This window comes from Medicago truncatula, chromosome 3 (assembly GCF_003473485.1).
Source record: "Medicago truncatula cultivar Jemalong A17 chromosome 3, MtrunA17r5.0-ANR, whole genome shotgun sequence".
Lineage (NCBI taxonomy): Eukaryota > Viridiplantae > Streptophyta > Magnoliopsida > Fabales > Fabaceae > Medicago > Medicago truncatula.
The window spans coordinates 36,274,350-36,290,992 of NC_053044.1; the positions used below are offsets into that span (position 1 = coordinate 36,274,350).

General features: G+C 33.3%; 2 protein-coding genes across 3 annotated transcripts; both read right to left on the reverse strand.

The window, feature by feature from the left end:
* Nucleotides 1–126: 126 nt before the first annotated feature.
* Nucleotides 127–3,313, reverse strand: LOC11415910 (uncharacterized). Its single transcript, XM_003601035.3, has 6 exons — nt 2,871–3,313; nt 2,676–2,756; nt 2,230–2,328; nt 1,488–1,680; nt 923–1,347; nt 127–754 (listed from the first exon to the last, which is right to left on the reverse strand). The coding sequence occupies exons 1-6, from the start codon at nt 3,195–3,197 to the stop codon at nt 545–547; spliced, it is 1,335 nt and encodes a 444-aa protein (XP_003601083.1). The 5' UTR covers nt 3,198–3,313; the 3' UTR covers nt 127–544.
* A 15-nt stretch (nt 3,314–3,328) lies between these two features.
* On the reverse strand, nt 3,329–9,960 carry LOC11422609 (exosome complex component RRP41 homolog). 2 transcript variants are annotated; one of them, XM_024778447.2, is made up of 8 exons: nt 9,641–9,960; nt 9,474–9,550; nt 8,546–8,624; nt 8,422–8,458; nt 8,140–8,256; nt 7,913–7,998; nt 6,310–6,367; nt 3,329–6,212 (listed from the first exon to the last, which is right to left on the reverse strand). In XM_024778447.2, the coding sequence occupies exons 1-7, from the start codon at nt 9,692–9,694 to the stop codon at nt 6,320–6,322; spliced, it is 498 nt and encodes a 165-aa protein (XP_024634215.1). In that variant the 5' UTR covers nt 9,695–9,960; the 3' UTR covers nt 3,329–6,212; nt 6,310–6,319. The 2 variants fall into 2 exon arrangements, with proteins under 2 accessions (XP_024634215.1, XP_024634216.1); XM_024778448.2 differs by having other exon boundaries at nt 9,637–9,959.
* Nucleotides 9,961–16,643: the final 6,683 nt, after the last annotated feature.

Below are 16,643 nucleotides of genomic sequence, written 5' to 3' on the forward strand. Positions count from 1 at the left end.
ATTAAATATTTCACATAAACAATGTAAAAATATATAAATTTAAACCCAATTTAAAAGAAATCTAAATATATAACTAATAACATTTTTTTTAACATTTGGAATATATAAATAATTGTATTCGATATATTTTCCAACGTTCAAACCTTTTTTCTTTACGAAGAATGTAGTAAATTTTTCACATCTTACAACAATAGTCACATGAAATCAAGACTTCTTATTAAGGTTCAAATATTACGCATTTGATGAAGTCGAGCCATGCAGAATAATTGATCAAGATTTGACGACATTAGTTTCAATCACACATTGTAACTCTAAACCGTTCAAATTTAAATCATCCCATCTTGAACATCACTTCATGAACACAACTGTATCAAATGAGATATTTCGCAAATGCACAAAATCTAAATCCCTCCAACTATCTACCCCATGGACCCAACAAATTCACTATTGATATTGAACACCATAGCACACATGACAAAACTTCGAACACACAAAGTAGCCAAACACCCAAACAAGAAGGTACTTACTTAATCTCTATGCTCACTCACATTCTGGAAACAGGGATATAGTATAGTAAGATCCCAAAAGAAAATGAAACACAAATGGTAACCATAGCATAGACAAATGCTCTCCAAAGATGCTTGTTTTCTATCATTTCATACAATTCAGCAACAAATGTTGAAACAGTACTCAGACATCCCAATAGACCAAATTGAAGTCCTGTTATCACAGTATCACAATTTGTAGTATTCACCTGCACCAATAATCAGGTTTATAGCAATATTCATCACAACCTCCAAAATCATGTGTCGAAAATTCATTCAGAATAACTAATATAATCAAAATATTTTAAATCCATAGACTGGTGGAGTCATGCATTTTAAAGACTAGATTGATAATTCAATTGTACAAAAGAACTTACTGATTTCTTGAGGGTGGCAAGTGCAGCCATGATACAAGCAGCAGAAAAATTGGCAATAAGAGTCCCAAATCGAAGCCATTTCAGAAACCCTCCGCCAATTTCGCACTCATTAAGTCTAGTAGCTAAGAACCACCTAAGCCATACACCAAGAGGTCCAACAATGCAGGCTAACCACAACTGAGCTTCACCCCCACCATTTTTGAACTCATTTATTTCCAAAGCACTACTCACACCCCATAACAAAGCTAATATCACCAACAACACTATCGTCACTACCAATTGACGAGGGAAGCTGTCAACCTTCCAACTTACTTTAGAGATAAAGTTGCCACTTCCATGTCTCATGTTTAGTCTTTTTAGTAACCATTTGAATCCCTTCGCCGTCCAGAAACCAATGATGATCGACAAGGCTACAAGCAACATGCCTACAAAACTCCATTTCTTTACAATGTGGATAATTGCACAGATATTTTAGAAAGTAATTTGGTTAAGTAACATATACCTAAACATGTATGCAAAACTATTTTGTCTTGTTAGTACATAGTCTTTAAATTGCACTTATTACCTATTAGAAAGCCAAGAAAAGACAAGATCCAGTGTCCAGCGACACCAAGCTCGAGCATTTTCTGATTCCAGCCGCTGAAAGTTGTTAGGCTCCCCAAGTAGCCGGTTGTTAGACCAATTGCAAGATGTTCAGATACACAGGATATATCTCTTTTAAAAACAAAACCAAACCATCCCATCAAAAAGGAACCAATCTGGAAAAAAAATTTAAAAAAAATCAATGAGAACACTGCAAAAATTAGCCTTCTAATCAATGAACTTCGATAAAATGCATTTGATGAGAATGTTCAAGTTTCTACAATGATCCTAAGAAAGCAAAAATTGAAGTTTAGATGAGTTAATTCTCCTGCATTATATGCATATGTAAGCCATCACATGAATTCTCCAAGCTCAAAACCTAGTACAAATGGTTCCACTTTTAATCTAAGGAATCAATTAAGATAAAGAATTTAAAACGCAGAGTATTGTTAATGCCTGTCATTCAATAATATTTCGTCCGAACATGTTGATGCATATACAGCAATTCCAATAAACTCTTGAACTTCTTTTCAATCAGCCAAATGATTCTTTGGACAAGATATAGTTATCATGAAAACAATACTCTAAATTTTACTGATATAATCCACCTAGTCTACATTTTCATCATAAACGTATAACTACCATGGTTATTTTCTCCTTTTATTCTCCTTTAGAATTCAAAGAAATAAATCTAAGAATCAGTGAATGCAGAAAGAGAGGCAAACCATATTTGATGGCAGATCAAGGTAAAAAACGGTATGATCACTGGTCACACCAAAACCACCTGGTCCAAATGACTTTTGCAATAAGTACCTCGTTAAGACCTGCATATTTATTATGACAATCGGTGTATTAGTATCATGATCTTTTTAAAATTTTCCTCTCCTAATTGAATTGCGTCGAGTAGATGATTAATGGTGTGACATCTAATTGTATTCATTAACCATCCACTAGTTATATTCATTAATCATCCACTAAACATAATTTAACACATTCAAATTGTGTTAACCGTCTAATTTGTTGTTGAAATTTGAAGTCAAATTTGTGTGTCAAAATTACCAGACTCATTTAACATATTTTCTAGCATCTATCATACTCTTTAACATCAGGAAATGTGTAAAAAAAATAGAAAAAAACTCAAGGTCATAGCACATAGTTAGCAGCATATTACCCCAAGAATGCCAAAAACAGCCAAATGAGTTAGACATGAAACATATTCCAGTAGCTTGGGTATCTTGTCAAGTTCCAGAACCTAAAAAACAAAGTAAAAGCATGACTCAATCGTGAGGAAACTAATACAATTTGAATTAATTAAGTTTAAATATATCACTAACAACAAAAAAGGAAAATTTCTAAATGAACCTACTTGTTTTATGTCTTCATAATTAACCTTTCCATTTGTTGAAACAAAGATGGGAAGGTCAAGGTGTTCTTGTGGATTTACAATATAGTTATTATTAGATGGCGGCAATTCATGTTCCATTGCAGGATTGTACACAACTGTTCCATTTTCTGGTTTGATATATAAAGACAGGTCAAAGCCACCACTCTCACTTTTCCTTCGTCCTTGAAAAGCTATATCTCCTGCAGCTGAAAAACACTCGTGATCCTCAGCTTCGTCATCACCAACACCTACATTTTGACACACTGAAAGCCTACTAACTGCAGAACCCCAACTGCTCGTTCGCTCCATCGTGATCCTCAAAAGATAGATAAAAACTTATTTCCTTCTAAAATAAAAAGAGCAAAGATCAATAAATTATACTATCACTGTGTTTCTTTCTATAGGAAACATGACTATAACATTCAAAACATCTTACCTTAAGATTAGATTAAATAACAGATCATTGTGAACTTCCGAAAAATAACTCGAAAAATTATTGCATCTGTTATACCTACTTAAGCTGTAAGTTAATGTGACAGAGATGAAGCAGTTATCATGCCAACAGTATGATGTATCATACAAAAGGATATAAATGGCATCAATGTACTAGTACTAAAAATGTCAGCACTGTGATTTAGTTAGAGTTAACTACATATTTATGGTTATTTTATTGGAATCGTGTGCACAGTTGAGTTATTATATGAAGTAAATACAAAACCAAGTTGTGCATGTGGTTTCTCATTGAAGGATAAAGGTTAAGTGGTTAGAACTTAGAAGTGGCAACTACTATTTAACTCAAATAAGTAGTGCCAGCGCTGAAATGAAAGAAGCCTACTTTGATGCAATTAAAAAGGGCTACAACAACCTAAAAAAAACAGTGATGAATTATAAGTTTTTGCGAGCTTAATTTCTCATTTCATGATTCTTAAAAATTACTATCGTCTCAATTTACTCATCCAGACGTAAAAATGATATTGTTTAGTCGAGGTTTATCCATCTTCATTCATCTGGGCATGAGAAAAAACATTTTTCCCTGTTGAGATTGGTAATTTCATAGATGTGTTAAAAGTGAATTTCTAGAAAAGCTTTTCCAACCTCCAAAAGCACCTGTACTTGCATTACTTATTTCTTCTTCTCGGTTGTAAAAATGGATTATGTTTGGATTGTTTCCCAACCGTTTTGATGTGCTTTTCTGTTTCTTGGGGCTTAGGCCATGCAAAAATAAATAAATAAACTTCCACGGCATTCCTCTCAATTCCGGAAATAGTCCATATAGACATGGCAACGGGGCGGGTATAAGTTTTGCCTACCCCATTCCCAACTTTGATGGAGTTGGTTATCCCTGTCTCCAATTTCAAGAAAGATGAAAAATATAACCTTAGATATAATGGGGTTCGAGTATCCCCATCCAATCTCGCATGAACTTAGATTCATTTTTGTACTTTTTTTTTTTTTTTTATTAAAAACAGTATATCAAAATTACGTCGATTCAACAATCTCATTTAAAATAATAATCAAAAATAGAGGAAACAATTTTGCTTAAGCCTCACCTTAAAAATCAAAATAAAAATATAAATGTAATTTAAAAGTTTGTTTAAGGGTTTCAAATTTAAAAAAGGTAAAAATGTAATATTTATATGGACAAGACAGTTTTGACTATCAACGTCTCCATTACCCCACTCCCATCTTTTGAGATAAGGAAAAAGTACTCTTTAAAACACCTCACACACCAACAAGTAGTTACACTTACAACTAGGTGGTTTTTAGAAAGAAAAAATATCTTTTTTTAAAATTTTGTTTTAAGAAGCTAAATTAATCCACATAAATTAACACAAGGGAGAATCGAGTTTGAACTTTAAGGAGGAACACTCAAAAAATCTCAAGCCAACACCACCAGACCAACCTAAGCGGCCTCACTCACCGCAATCTCCACCAGCTGCAACATGTCACTTAAAAAGCTTTATTTTATTTTTATTTTTGAGGAAGTCACTTAGCAAGCTTAACAACTTGATAAAATGTTGTTTGAACTGAGTTTAGTTGGTTAGAAGTTAGTTACAACCCGTAACTAGTTACTCGAGCTGCTTAGTTTACATCACATTTCAAATCACTGAATCTATGAGGTTTCTACTACTCTTAATTCTCTCTGCTGCACTTTCGTTTTCTTGCAATTTCTTGAGTTTTCTCTACAATTTCTTGCTTTTTCTCGAATTTTCTTCGATTTCTTCAATTTCTTGATTTTCATTTGAAGCTTTCATGGCACATAATATCAATGATCCTTCGCAAAAAAGTTTATCGTAATACTATGTTCATCCGAGTGAATATCCAAACTTTGTGACTTATAAAGCACAATTGGACGGTGCAAATTACTCGGCTTGGACTCCGGCTATATGGACAGAGCTTTAGACACCAAGAACAAGTTCCAATCAAACAACCTATTAAAACGCTTACTTACTAACTCCCCACCCTGCTGTTATTCATTTTCTTCTTAGTAAAACTATATATCCCCTCAATTAACAATCAATTTTTTATCGAACATTTTTCTATACAAATTTGTCGTTAACACATATCCGTGTTCGAACAACAATGGGACAGAAAGTTGAGAGTACTGAAAGTCAAGCAGCATTTTAACCAACAAAGTAAAAATGTTATTCGAGATGAGGTCTGATTTGGAGAATCAAATTCTTATCCCTGAAGAATGAATACAAATGAATTTACTTTTGAAGTTTGAAAAGTGAAATATACAACATACATGTCTTCTATGAATTTGCCTTTTAAGATAGATTAAAGTTGCACTTTACTTATGGGGGCAGTATTATGGAAAATGATGGATGTTGTATTGCAATTAAAATAAGAAATTAGAACACACACACTTCTATTGTTTTCCACAAAATTACATGGAATTTAGTACGACCTACTCGAACTTCAACTAATATGAGAGAGCTAGTTAGAAAAGTGTTAGAGATCTGTATCGTTAAACACACTTTTGAAAGCATTAGCTCCTGTGAGAAGGAGTCATTTGAGTCTTTCCAACACACCACGATAACGCAAAAACTACTTTTACCATGTTCGTCATCAGAGAAATGAAACGCCCTAGTGAAATTTTATGATATAAAAACAAATTGAACTCCAAAGACTTGCAACCTGATAAATAGAAGGAAAAAAATTGGGCAACTGCAAAACACTGGTGTTAATTAAGCACATTTGCCTCTACTTTTTCTGCTTCAGTCAGTACCGTCTGCTGAAAAAATTCCCCGTAAATACTATAGAATGCTAATCTAAAAATGTAAAACAAAAAACAAACGCATAACTGATGAAAGAATGAACCTGCAGTTCAGGAAAAAGACGATCATCAGCAACAACCACCATAGTATGATGTTATATGTATGACACGAAATCAACCAACATAAAATGGAAACATTACTTCTATAAAGTTATGTGCCCTGTCGATACTCGAGTTGCTTTGTGTTCTCCAGTAAAATCTGTCAACCAATAAAGAAATTGGGAATTAAGCTATGTGATAGAAACCAGAAATCTGAAGGTAAACACTATATCTATTATTTCTGCAAATGGTTGAGCTTAGAGCTCTTATAATGGTGGAAACTGAAAAAGAAAGCTGAAAACTAAACCAGAGTTCAAGAACTCCTACACCAGAGCAGTATTGCTCCTGACCGACTCTAACAACTTAGCAGAATGAACGCCTCTTAACCATTCCATCTCTTTTATAACAGAACCACTCCCACTCACACTTCTTCTACTACCTTTTAGAAAGTGTGGTCATGTAAAGAGGGCCCAATGATTGGGTCAGCTAACCTAATGGACCTTGGGGTGTCCTATCACTATGAAATGAATGCAACAGTGTTTTTACTCCTGTATCAAATAAATAAGACAGGTTCTTACTTCTCACATGTAGTTTGCAATTGCTTTGCAACCTTCCGTGGCCAATTGCATAACATTTTCCAAAATGTCAATTGGTAGTTTAGAATCCATCTACATATTGCATTTTTTAGTAGCTGCTGTAACAGCCATTTAGCAGCTACTACAGTGAACTTTTTGTTAAAATCTAAAAAAGCCCTCAATTTGTAGTCGTTTTTAAGAGTTTTGGTCATTTGACCCTGCAACTTTTTTGTTTTATATTGGGTTGAAATATTGGTAGGCCTGTTCATGGCTCAGTTTTCTGAGAAAATCAAACTGAACTAGAATATCAATTCACCCTAGCTGAACACTTATCATCATCTTTATGAACTGCACCAAACTAATTTTCCAACTCAATGCACTAGATTCTATGGTTTTGAACTAAACAATTTTACAATGACAGAATTTAATTGCATGTGTATGCAGAATCAAACTGAACATTGGTCCTAGTTCTTCTTCATGGGATGCCAATGACTTGATTCAATAACAGAGGTAACTTAGACGAGCAAATGATTCTGTAAAAGAATTGCCAAACATCCACCAGAGAGTAAAGGTTCAAGTCACTCCATCAATAATCTTCATCAAAAGCAAAAGGGAAATTTAGGAAGTAAAAAAGTAAAACAAATGGTTTGAATTTGTCTCCTGAAGTGAGGGATGCATTTCAGATGGTAAAGTTTGAAGTTATAACATGCAAATGTATCACAAAGTACAACTTGATTTTTCAACAGGATTATAACTCATACTTTTCCTCTAAAGTGCAGTTCTTGCTTTAAAGGAATCAAAGCCATAACCTAGGCCTAATGATGAGAACAATTTTGGAAGGAGGGAGAGGAAATACAGCTTCAAAAGCATCAGCCTCTATGTGACCGTGTTAATAGCCAATGACACGGAGCAAGATGAAGAATTGAAAGAGAGATGGGTCCCCAAGGATCCCAAGGCCTCTATAAAAAGGCAAATACATGCTAAGAACATTATAAACTTTCACATTTAAGAAAAAAGCTACACAATCCGTTAGGACCAGGTACAAACATAAATAAATTCTTTTTTTCCTGAGTTAATTTACTTCCCTGACTACAAAAGAAATATAGAGAAAATCATTAATAAAAATTTACCTGAAGAAGCGTCACTTTATCCAACTTCGGAAAAATTCCTACAGTTACATCAGGAACCCCAGCACTGTCTTCTACATAGTTCAAATCTGTCCATATTGATTCAGAAACTTTCAATAACTATGACAAACCATGCAGTGCTATATCAAAAGTTGACAGAAACAACAAAAACAGACAGGCCGCCCTTGTCAAATACCCAATTAATATTTTCAGTGATGCAAGATATATACCAAGTAGAGCGGTGCTATTGAGGTATCCGGCACTACAGGAAGTTACAAGATCACGCACAGGGATCCCAGCATCGGCTAGGGCCAACGTTGCTGCATTTATACAAGCAGATCTAGTTCCTGCAAGAGGCATGTTACGAACAAAAGTTATATAAAAGTACAGAGACTCGTTTTAAACATTGCCAACAATTAACAAGAGAATGGTTTTTCAAAAGAGCACAATGAAAAATAATGACAATAAGAGGAGAAAATGATCACAATATCCTATTATCAGGCATGAATTACCTCCATCTGCTTGGAGAACTTGGACATAAATATCTATCTGAAAATTAAATAACCTAATCATTCCAAAAAGAAAATACTCAATCTACACTGATTAAAAAAAAAGTTTCAAAGACTGTAATAAAACCTGGGAACGGGGCATTAAATGTGTCAAGATGCGTTCTTCCATGGTTTGTCTGATAACTAGAGAAATTTCAGTGGATCTCCTGTAGCATGGGTAAATTTCAAAAATATAGAAGTAAAGGTCGTCCCATCATTCAAGGGTTAGGGAACCTTGCAAGAAGAACCAATTTAACAAACTCTGAAACACAAAATGCGGGACAATCTATGTCTAAAACATTGAGCACCAGGTCTGTTACGAACAAAGGACAATGGATGGAGAATCAATAGAAAGAAATGAAAAGAAAAAAAAAAGTTTTATTTAAAGAATGAAAATAGGAGGAGACTCTCCTCTAATGGTATCCCTTTCACAAAGGGCTGCTACTTTATCCATTCAAAATACAACAAACAAATGTACCAGATCCCTCGCTCATCCTTATTTATCCTATTTATGTTTTATACACGATATCCTCTCAAACTACTAAACTTCTCTTACTAGCTTCCCTTCTAAGTTCTAACTACTTAACTTCTCTCATTAACTAAATAACTATAATGGTAGATCTTAACAATTCCCACGCATAATCTCCACGCCATGTTTCTGCTAAAGTTTCCTTCAGAATCAGCTGGTCCCTGGTAAGATTATCATAATTCAATGATCAGTCGTGCCTGTTTCCAATAAGTTGATATTTCCAGCCAAGCTGCTCAACTAGAGACTTTTCTGAAAGATAAGCTGCTAAACCACCATAACCCATCATACAAGCTAGTTTAGCAGCACTTTGATTACCAAAGTTTTGTCCACTTTATCCGTGAACAAAATCAGGATTTACCTTAACAGTCAACAGAGTTACAACCATTCATATTGATTTATTTGAGTTTATCGACTGACATGAACACTTGTATGTATATCAACATCGTGCAAAAAGACTGGAAAATTAAACAGGCAAATAAGAAATAACCTGTCGCCCTTCGGTTTCCTCATGCGATCGCCATTAGCTTTGGATACAGCACCAATTTCAGCTCGAATTTGACGCATCTAGGATTGTATAAAGAGAAGGAAAAAAAAAAACTTGTGAAATTGAAAAATAGAAAGAAAATGAATTGTAGAAAAAAGAGTAGTACCTACTTCCATGGGTCTGCGACCATCCAAGCGAAGTCCTTCTGGGCTCACGTATTCCATTTTTTGGTGTTCAAATTCAAAAAAAATTGTGAAGGCAATGTTGTTTTGCGATACTTTGTCCTTTGCTTCAACCGCGGCGCTTAAGCGCGCAATCCTGGAATTTGAACTCTTTTTGTCTTTAGGGAAGAATGAATGCTAATGGGCCTCTTCAAAAGAAAGTTGATTGGTCTATCAGAATTGTGTCAAACCCCGGCTCAGACGAGTTTATGAGTACACTAGAACTTTTACCCGTGCGGAATGGAGAAGTTAATATAACATCAACAATATTTTAGGACATACAACAGGTGTTCACATATTTTTAAATATCTCTTTCTACACTACATTTGAAGTGGTGTAATTACACTCCTCATTGTCATGCGTTAATAATATCTTCAAACCATCTCTTAATGTAACTCGAGATACTTACTTAAAATTGAGTTGATACTAACACTTAATTATCTAAAATTACATGCACGACAAAAGAAATATTATTCTGAGCAGTTTCCATGAATTGAGCAAAAAATAATTAGAACACAGGGAAAAACTACTATGTTATATAAATATAAGCAACAAACGATCAACAAAGATAAATTTAATCCATGCCAATGCCGTCAATGGGGACTGTATTTTGACATCTTTTGTTGAATTTATGCATAGAAGAAGTGTGAACCATAATGATTAATAAGCAAGAGAGCTGACATGTAACTCTTAAAGGATTTCGGCCTAAACAAAGGAGGGATGTTGATGCCAATTGAACATGTTTGCTTGCCAATTTGCTGAGAAAAATAAAGGTATTATTATATATTAGGTAATATTATAAATGTAACATTGACATATTAGCCTCTTCCTGATTCACTTTGGACACTAATATCAATCATATCATAGTTGTTCTAAACCTTGCAGTAACTAATGGTGCAAACTCCGATATATATGTCTCATAGGTTTTGATTCATCAGCATACCACTTTTTCTCAGCCTTCTCCTCTTGTTTCTTTTTCTTTTCCCTTGGAACAAAGCTTCCCTCTTCTTTAGCAACACAGTCTGACTTTGTTTTTGCATATTGAATTCTCATAGGTTTTACATAAAATGGGAAGTTTTGCATCTGTCGGACTGCATTACTGGCAGCAGTTACTTCACTAAAACAAACCATTGTAAAACATTTGTCTTACATTATAAAATTTCTAAACAAATGTCACATTATTAGAAATTTAGAAATGGATTCCAATGCAAATTAACATAATCACAACTGATTAGCAGATTGAAGATTTTTTTTTAGGTTCAAACATTTAATTCGTTGAAGAAAAGCTGGTTCACAGCTTCTAAAAAGAGGTTACAACAGTTCAGTAGGGGCATTCCCTATCCAAGCTTTAAATCCTACAGTCTTAGAAAGAATGGCCATGTCATGTGCCTCTACATTAAAACATCTTTTTACATGGATAATTCTAGCAATAGTAAAAGAGTTTAGTAGCTATTTACAGTCTAGTATAACAGTGTCAATTCCAGCAGTGAAACTCTTTCCTAAGATGTAGTTTACTTCATTCTCAGCATCAGATGCAATTATCAAGCTTGAGATACCTCTTTCTAGAGCAGATTGCACATTGCAGACCCCATCGCACACCTAAAGCTTCTGCTAAGGCTGGCTCTACTGCAATTTCTTCCAATCTGCAGGTTTTAAAAACAACGGCTCCATCATGATTTTTCACAATCAAACCCAACCCAACAAAAAGAAAGCTGCTAAATCTTGCAAGATCCATCCCCAACTAGGAAATTCAAATGAGCATGCAACGGTTACTAACATCCTCAACGTCATATTCAACAATATATGACCTATACTTCATTCTCGTTTTGTTGATTGCCTTGTCCAAATCTGAAACAGGGCTCTTCACGAAAGGACATGTTTAACATTAAACACCAATATTAGTAACGTACAAAACTCAACATGAAAAGATAGGGATGAATGCAAACAATGATAATATATTTACCGGTCAAGCAGTGGTAAGAAAGTAGGGTTTCAATGTTTCTAACAAAGATGCTCGAGTTGGAAGATTTAGATAAGCAGTAACGATATGGTTCATGAGTATCTGGTTTGCATACATATATAGCAATAAAAGATGGGGAAGATAAACGATTGTTTGCATTGGAAACACCCAAAATAATGCTGAGTGGAAATTAAACGTGACTGATTGCATGGGGTATTCCAAAGTGTATGGTTCTGTTTAGAATTACCACATAAATACAGATAAAGAGGAAAATTAGCATTAATTGTTGGAAAGAAGTTGGAAAAGCGCCACATTAGCCAAGAAGAATTTGAAATTTCATTTTCACTCTCAGCAAGGCAGAATATTAGGATTTTGAATTGCAACATCATATGGAGGGAATTTTTTTAGGGTTGCATCTATTATATAGGAAACAAACTTAATTGGGATACCATTCTACATGCATTGGAAATCGAAAAGAGAGGCTGAGTGGAGAGATTGGTGTTTTCCATACGGCACAACAATAGAAATTAATTAAATGCAGTTCATTGTATCACCAAATTAATAAAAAAGGCATGTTAAATATTGCTACGTTTTTTGAATTTCATTTGGTGGAATATTGAAAGAATTAGGGTTAACACTAACAACAATTAATACAACATTTTGAGAGGGAAATTTTTAGGGTTAAGTGATTGCTAACCTAATAACATTAAGGAGTAAGGGATTTGTAGTTAAACTAGTGTCGTGCCCGTGCGACGCACATGCGGAAAACGGTCGATATTTGACTACACGTCGTCGACATTCTACATGACACATCATTCAAAAATTAATATTACGTGCGTAACAGCCGACGACACAACACATATTGAACGATGTGGACACCACACGGGCACAAAAGCGTAGAACACTAAAACTTTAAAATCTTCTACAAATTATTCTTGCATCAATTCTCTATTTCAAACGTGAAATTCAACACTAGGTTTGACATTGCATTATCACAAAATTCAACCATGCATCCAATACATTTGATCGATTATCAACAACGTTAGGATTAATTTTCACTTACATAAATAAACAACGAATACAATTGAGGACTAATTTGATCATGATGACCAAATTAAATGTTACGACCAACAACAAATTCATAAAACATTACAACGGTAAAACTATGAAAATACTACATTAATATATCTGACGCTTGGATGGTATTACTGTCGGCCACATACTACACGACATCACCGTGACACATACAAATATCATCCCAATGCAAGAAGAAATAGAAACGAATCACCACCTTCACCTCTAATTCCAAAAACGAAATCCAAAACATTAAAAAAAAAATACAATGTACAGAGCACTTAAAAAAAAGTACTCCGTTAATATATGTGACACATGTGTGAAATTACCAATGGCTACAGACCACGCAACTTCAACACGAGTCCACGACACATAAACAAAAACTAAAACTAAGAAAGTTATAAATTTCTTGGATAACTTTTTGTAACAATTATTTTGGGATAACAATTACATTTTGCGACATTCCTCATATTATTCTTGTTCCATTTCGAGTTATTAAAATTAATTTTAAGTTTTCTACTATGATACCACCACGACATAGGATCACAAACTAAAACTAAGAAAGATATAAATTTCTTGGATCAATTCTTGCACTAATTCATTTGGGATAACACATGAAATATTTTCTTAAAACTCATTTCAGTACATGAAAGAAAACTCACCAAATTACGTATGAATTTGGGCTTGAATATATATAAAAAAATAAAAATAAAATAAAGAATTGGCCTGAGCTGGTGTGATAATAACCACACCTTCAAGAGATCTGCCCCATACCAGTGATATCACTATACCACTTTGTGGAGATTTAAATATATCGATAATTAAAATCGATGCAAAATTATTTAAAATCTCACAAAATAAGAAGCACAACATAAAAAGTGATTGGAATAGCAACAAAAAATGAAACATCGATTGAAAAACTACGAGAAAGCATAAAATAAAGAAATAGTTATATAGCTAATTGATTGGAATAGAAACAAAAAATGAAACATAGGCATAAAATAAGAAGTCAATTGAAAGAATACGAAAAAAGGGTAATATTGAAATTAGGAGAAAAAACCTAAAGAAAGAAATAAGCAGGTAAAAATTAGGAGAAAGAAAGAATTGAAACACGGTATTGGAATAGAATCGTTCGAGAGGGTGGGAGTAGAAGGAGGTATTTTGAGGAACAAAAGAAGAGCATCTCATAATTTTTATGTTATCAAATTGTTAATCCACCAAAAACTAACTATAAAAATAACAAAGAATGAGTAGGAACAAATTAGAAATAAATTTAAATTATCATTTTTTATTAGTGCACCAACCAACAAATTAAATCAGGATATGATAATTTATGTCTTTCCATATATCATGTGCCTCAAATAGACCATAAATGTTTATTTATTTATTTATTTTTATGGAAAATACGTTATCTGGATTTTAATGTTAGGGTGAACTCATCTTGCTTTAGATTTTTTTTTTTTTTTTTTTAGGATTAAAGATAAAATATATTAAGAGTTAAAAAACAAAAAGGTAATATTGAAATTTTTATAATTTGCAGGGGTGAACGTACATATGCAAAAGGTATAAGGTAAAATTTTCATGTTTTGATTCACTATATCATTTTTTTTTTCCTATTAGATTTGTAATTATAATAGTACTCACGCTTATGACATTACTCTATTATCATGAGTTTCCAAAGTTTTTCATTTGCTTTGAGAAGTTCATAACATGTTACATTTGGTCACGACAATTTTAACCAACTAGATTAGTTTTTTCATTTGGAGTGTGCAAGGGTTTCATTGACAGGGACAAATCCTATAGAACCAAATATCAACTTGGAACAATTCTCATCTCACACACTCAAGTTGTAGTCATGTAGATAAAATTTCCATGGACAACAACCATATATGAATGGCATTTTGACTATTTGACTCACAAAACATCATCACTGTATCTTTCAATTGGTCTGTTTGTCTTCTATTCAAAGTTCACTGGTTGAGGGATCAATCCTTATAGTCTCTTGGAAGCTCCTTAACAAATTCTTGTTTGTGTCCACATTATGTATTGTTCCCACGTATCAAATCATTGTGAAGATATATTTATTATACAATAATAACACAATGATAAATATTGAAAACTTGTTATTGCTACTATAAACCAAAGAGAAATGATATTTATATAACCACATTGTAACAACTTTTAGACAATTTTCTCTCTCATACTCACATTATATTATTACTCTCTTTCTCTCTCTTCCTTTTTCTCTCTCCATTGTTTTTGACCAATAAAAAGAGAGAAAATGAAAGTTGTCAAATAGGTTGTACCAAATGGTTGTTCAAATATCATTGCTCTAAACCAAATACAAGTCCCATCTTATTCTTCTTGCCGGGAGCTCTATGGTCAATTTCATGCATGATTCCGACATAGTGCAATCCACAAAATCATTATTGAGTTTAGCATGTAGCTTGTAACGTATAGTAAGGTCACTTTCACATGCAATGGATGATTATACTTATACATGGATCAATCTCACTTGCATTCTTGAGCTGAGTGGATTGTTAATATCTATTCTAACACCACTTTCTAGAGAAAACAAAGGGGAAGAAGAATGTTGGTAAATCTGAGTACTTGTGCGTTGGGAGAAGCATATTTCTAAAATTTGTGTCTTCTTGTGTTGTGTCCATGTTTTATGACAAATAAATTTAGAAATATTTTGGTACTACGCTTTGAAGTTCAAAGAGAATATACTTATTTACAAATATTTTTTTTTTTTTTTTTTGAAGAACTTATTTACAAATATCTAAAAGTCTTGCTTATACAGTATAGACATGCATTTATATTTTATATTTACCTATTAATTATCCATGACAAATGTATAACCTAATATTGCAATTTGCATGGGTTAGGTGACAATTTGGACCCGCCACCCACACATGTGTGTCTTATCATGCAGTGTTGTTCGATATGTTTGGCTTTGATTAATAACATTTTGATCCATGTTTTGCAATCAAACAACTCGAATCACTATAAAATGTATCAAAGGTCTAGATTGTAGTTTCTGGATACTTGTATTTATCGTCATCCGACCAATGTAGTGATCAACATGCAATCATGCATATATAATGTTTGACGTGCATGGTGTGAGTGTTGTTTCAGAATTCCAGTTTTAATTTCCACTTATAAAAATAAATAATACTTGACTCACATATATAAGTGATTTTTAGGTGAATGAAAGTTGAATATAGCTCCTATACATAAAATTAATGATACTGTGGAGTTCTTATGGAATGTGCTACAAAAAAGAAGATGCATCTTGTTGATATAGGTAGTACCAAACAATTCTTATAAGTCTTGCTTCAACCATGTAGTTTCATACCTACATGGTCTCAGGATCCCTCTTATTTCGATGTGATTCGGCTTGTCTAGAAGCTGTCGGGAGCCGTTCATTGTCATACTTGTGCACCGGCGACCACTCCACGCCCTCGTTAGCCTTGGGTGTTACAACAAACAAGGTCTTACACAAATTTGACACCATATTCTATACTATATGTAAAGGAAATACATGGTTTTTGAGTGATTTTTTTTCACTTTCAATTGCACCCTTAAAACTAATTTGCTTACAAGAATGATAAACTATTGGTGTCATTCAAAAAAATAATATGATTTTATATTATATTTGCTATATTGTTGATGTCATTGAAAAAAAATAAGTATAATTTGTTACAATATGAAAGTACAAAGTATTTAAACCTATAATTTTTATAAAAATTAAAATTTCATAAAAATTATTGTTCGTAATTTATACACATTAGCACAATAAAAATGTAAACAATCAAAAATGAGATGTGATCGATGTTGTCCTCACAACAATAACACGACCATGATCAAGATTATATTGATCACATTTCATTTTATTGTTTACGGTATTATGTACGC